The 5,305-nt window shown below is 35.2% G+C and overlaps 2 protein-coding genes across 4 annotated transcripts in view; both read left to right on the top strand.

The window, feature by feature from the left end:
* Positions 1–5,305, top strand: part of LOC117119744 (polyadenylate-binding protein 1-B-like) — a 25,526-nt gene that overhangs the window by 15,417 nt on the left and 4,804 nt on the right. The window lies entirely within an intron of this gene.
* LOC117119758 lies at positions 79–4,465 on the top strand. Its single transcript, XM_033264636.1, has 5 exons — positions 79–294; positions 794–1,092; positions 2,049–2,944; positions 3,462–3,524; positions 3,919–4,465. Exons 3-5 carry the CDS (start codon positions 2,446–2,448, stop codon positions 4,344–4,346), a joined length of 990 nt encoding a protein of 329 aa, XP_033120527.1. The 5' UTR covers positions 79–294; positions 794–1,092; positions 2,049–2,445; the 3' UTR covers positions 4,347–4,465.

Below are 5,305 nucleotides of genomic sequence, written 5' to 3'. Positions count from 1 at the left end.
TTTGAAGGCCTTTGACCAGTCAGTATCAGATTTTTTAATGAATCTTTTTAATACAGGGTACATTTTTTTTCACATTGTAATAATATTCTAATTTCTATTTACTAGGAATAGACCACGGATGCCCTTCTGTGGTAGGAATGAATTTGCCTGAATATAAGTGTAAACGAGGTTGCAGATATGTTTTCACATCAAAATCAGATGCTGCTCGACACAACCTGATTGTTCATCATGGCCAGCGAAGAAGAACCAAGCGAAAGGCTAATAAGCATTGATCCCAGGAATTCGCGATTATTGGTAAGTTAACATCTTTCTTTAAAATTACTGTAATTGAATAACTTATAAAGGAAATATGAAATTTATCTTTTAATTGTGTTTAGCTCATGACAGACGTACTTACATAAAGACCTATACTCTACGTTATAGCCTACATGAGATTGTTTTATTTGAAAAAAAATTACTGTACTTAATACATGACTTGGATTATACTCTAAAAAGGCAACACAAGCTGTAAAATACATTTTAAATAACATTTGCATTTGCATGTGATTGGTGTAGGTATCGAATTTTCAAAATAAAGGTAGGGCCTTAAATATTTATTGCAATTAACAATAATTGACAACTGCACATAAACAATATTACGTAACTGAAAAGTTACGTAACATATTAAACATTGTATTTGATAGGCATTCTCATTGGTTGTTGCATGTTAACAAGGCGGGATATTCAAATTTGAAACGCACAAAATTTGGAATTGATTGATTTGGAAATCAGAATCTCACAATGTTTCGTTCAGGTAAACACGTCCATGCAATTGATCGTACTTGTGGATGCTGGCTTCGTGCAACTATTCGGGAAGAAGACGACAGCAGAGTGCTTGTAAAATGGATAGGATATGCAGAGACAGGCTGGGTTGACAAGTCTGATTGTAGAGAGGTTATTCTAAAGAGGAAATGCAGCTTTGGCAAGATGTTTTTTCCCACAACAAAAGACCCACAGTACCTCCAGAAAGGTGACAAAGTCTGCCGTTTAAATGCTGATCTCACACGAGGCCCAACACAAATTGTTCAGACAAATGACAAATTCAGATGTACAGTAAGTTATGTTATTTTTTTGATAAATTATATCCCCTCAACAGCCCGGTTTTTAAAATTCAATTCAATAATTTGAATGCAAGATAGAATTCTCGTATTTAGACCTATATTTTTGCGTATGTTTTAGCCTTGAAATTTCTTTTTTAATTTCTATTATAAATTATGGTAATTTGTGAACTCCAAAATTAATGTCTGAAAAATACCCGGTAATTGTAGACCTGGTTAAGCTTTAGTAGGAGGGAAAACGTAGGATATAGTTAGTATGCATTCGTTGTATTACTGCGTTTGTAAATGGCAATGGCTTTCATTTGCCGAATTTACAAAGAAAACAAGTTTAAGCCTATTTGCTATCATCCAGTTTACAACTTAAGTCAATACGCATGTTTATTATACTGCAATTATTTATTAGTTATTTAAAAGATCAAATACGGAAAACATACAATACCAGGCACAGTATGTTCCATACATCGTCGCCAAACCTTTTTTTCTCGCGAAGTTGTGGCCGCGATGTATTATTTTAACATACCAGTATAAATCTATTTCATATCCATTTTTTAGGCCTATCCATTACATCTTTATGTACTCTTTTAAAAATTTCTTTGAACAAGGGCCCCTAAAAAATAAACACAAATTTACTTTACGTACACTTTACATATATTTGATACTTATCAATATATAAGCCCAATAAAATGAATTATTAGTTTATAAACATAGCTTGGCTGGAAAAGTGATGAGGGTGAAAGGCTTTCTTTTTTTATTTTGCTAAAACCAAATTTAATCCTTGATTTGCTTGCTTGCTAGTGCATCGATAGGTATTCAAACAATATTTAACTATTTACTGAAATTATGAAAAAAAAAATAAAAAAATGTTTTTTAATACCAAGATGTGCGGGTGGGGGTAATAAACTAATTTTTTTTTTTTTATGAACCTAGTTATATAATTTTTTTTTTCTAAAGGTGGAAACAACCAAGGGGATAATTGTAAACTATGAACATTTATCCGAAGCAATTAATGATGTGTTAACAGGGGATGAAACTCCGCTTGTGTCTGATCATGGGGACGTCGAGGTTGATAAGGGAACAACATCATCCGCAGGAGAGAAACCTCCACTCGTGTCCGACTGTGGGGTTGTCGAGACTGGGGGTAAGGGAACCACACCATCCACAGAAGATGAAACTCCGCTTGTGTCTGACTGTGGGATCGTCGAACTTGGTGGTAAGGAAATCGCATCATCCCCGGAGGAAATAATTCCGCTTGTGTCTGCCTGTGAGAACGTCGAAACTGAAAAGAGAACCTCATCATCCACAGGGGAAGAACCTCCACTCGTGTCTGACTGTGAGACCGTCGAGCTTGATGGTAAAGGAACCACATCATCCATGGAGGAGGAAATTCTGCTTGTTTCTGGCTGTGGGAATGTCAAGACTGGTGATAAGAGAACCGCATCATCCACAGGGGAAGAAACTCCGCTTGTGTCTGGCTGTGGGATCGTGGAGACTGATAAGAGAACTGCATCATCTACAGGGGATGATAAGAGAACTGCAATCTACAGGGGAAGAAACTCCACTTGTGTCTGACTGTGAGATCGCTGAGCCCGGTGGTAAAGGAACCATACCATCCACGGAGGAGGAAATTCCGCTTGTGTCTGGCTGTGGAAACGTCACGACTGATGGTAGGAGAACTGCATTATCCATAAGGGAAGAAACTCCGCTTGTGTCTGACTGTGGGATTGTCGAGCTTAATGTTAAGGGAACTGCATCATCCACAGGGGAAAAAACTCCACCTGTATCTGGCTGTGACGTCAACGAGGCAGTAGAAGTAGACCAGTCTCTGCTCACTGAATTATTTTCTTCAAGTAAGTTTCTCTTTTAATTGAAAAAAATACATTTATTTAAACTAAGGCCTAATGCATTGTGATGTAATCAAAGGACTTCAACTGTAAATTTATTGTAAGATATTTTGTATCATGGAGTTATAAAAATACTATATTGCATTTACATGTATAGAATACACAAAACTGTACTAATTACCGGCCTTCTATCGGGAAACTCTAGGTTAGCTTTTTGGCAAACATTTTTGTTGACCATGGACTACTATCAAATTTTATTTGACAAATATATGGTCATGATAGACATCACATCATATATAGGTAGGCCTATGTCACGACTACGGGCATGCACCCGTTTTTTTCTCAAAGACAATCTCATAGTCTAGATAGAGCTTTAAACACATGATAAATTATCTCAAAGTGAACATTATTTTAGTTGCGTTATTATATTTTTCAAACCAAAATTTAATATAAATCACAACCCTTTTATATTTGCTTTTTATCAATACAATGTGCTAATTCGCTTATTGTACCATTTCCTCAGATATTTATGGCAATGAAAGTGGAGCAGATGATTGGAATGACATCATTCTGGACGTCCACCGAGGTATGTGTTGTCACCAGCTGACTAAAACTTTTAGTTATAGTTTCTACATTTAAGAGAATCGTGTCATATATCAACCCTAGGACTACTAAAGCAAATATTTTAAAACAATTTAGTCTCTTGGCTGTTACGACAATGGTATTGCATTACAGAATAGTATTATTAGCATGAATGAAACAGTAACACAAATAGTCAACTTTACACACAAGTATAAATAGAGCCAATTATTGTCCTTCTGATGAAAATAATCAAGTTGCGGATTCCAGGGTACCCCTAATAAGAGAAATTTGAGTGTGCCATTTCAAGCCATCTAGAGGTGCCATAATTTTTCTTAAGGAGGATTTTGTTCATGTCTGTTCAATAAATAACATATTTTAATGATACTTTTCATATTTAGACACTGGCGTGAAAAGAAAAAATACTGAGGAAGTTGGAAATGCTGCCAAATTTAAGAAGTTATTCGCTGAAATAGAAACTATGCGCCAGGAGTCTAATTCCAGACATGAGCAGATGACCATGCAGTTGAAGACCATGCAAGAGAGTCTTAACAGCCTCATAAAGTTCGTCACACAGAGTCGCAACGAACACCCAGATTTTCAGCCGTTAATCAAAAACACTGACGACAGAGGGATGATGACCCTCGGTGAAGAAAATGAGCAAGCTGTAAAGATACACGTAACAAAATATAATTGTCTGCTGCGGAAAAATAAGACACCAGCGCTGCTTGTAAAAGCATTGATGCCAGAGGTATTTACTAAATCAGAGATGGCCGTATCGAATTATGGCGGAGTAAAAAATAAGAGCCGCTCGATCCAATTTAGTTAAATGCTATCTTGTCGCAGGTGCGAGACCAATTCAAACGGTCGGGCATTATAGCGTCTGAAAAGGCTATCAGGACAGCTGTAAATGAAAAGTGCAGGTACTATACTTTCCTAAACAAACATGCTGAGTAAATGATAGATTACCAATAATGAGTTGTTAATAAATGTTCTATTCACATATCCGTTTTTTCCCGCATCGTTATTTGCATGTCATATATTTATATAAATAAATGTAAAAACTTTGACCTATATATATATATATATATATACAGTTGAATATACATTTTAATAATTATATATATATATATATATAGGTCAATTATTTAAATCTATATTCTACTGTTTCATTTATTCTATAAAAATTTAAAGAAATATATAGAAATCTCTGAAAATTAATAAATGGATGATGATGATGATGGTGATGGAGATGGAATCTTCAGTCGTTTTATTTTAATTACGACAGTTCGGTAACGAGGACAAGACGAAATTGAAAAACAACACACAGGAAAAACAAAAAAAGCAAGAATAATTTTTCTCATTTCAACAAGAACATTTAATATTGATTAGCACTTTAAATGCTTTCTAAACCGGTATATGTGGCCAGCTCCGAAACTGACAAGACCTGACACACATTCTCATTTCCACCACATCTTGCTCTTGTTTTCCAAATGTTAAAATTCTGCTCTTGCATTCTCGACCCAGCCGCCTCTATCCAAGGCTAATGCCTCCCTTGTCTTAACATCAAATCCTGAAAGCCTCTAATAAAATAAAAATAAAATAGTTATAATACATACATACTGTATATGTATATAATATTTTATTACACAATGATTTTTCATAGGACTTTATTCGTTGAAGAGCTACAGGGTAGCCTACGATGTTCCAACATGTCCTTATTAAACACTGTATATGTACCTTTGATGATTTATATTATATTTATTCAACAGTGTTAACGGCTAACTT

Source organism: Anneissia japonica, unplaced genomic scaffold, assembly GCF_011630105.1.
Source record: "Anneissia japonica isolate Jap-2015-1 unplaced genomic scaffold, ASM1163010v1 scaffold287752_len1182401_cov188, whole genome shotgun sequence".
Lineage (NCBI taxonomy): Eukaryota > Metazoa > Echinodermata > Crinoidea > Comatulida > Comatulidae > Anneissia > Anneissia japonica.
The sequence above is the reverse complement of the archived record's forward strand: the minus strand, read 5'-3'. Positions and strand labels throughout refer to the sequence as shown.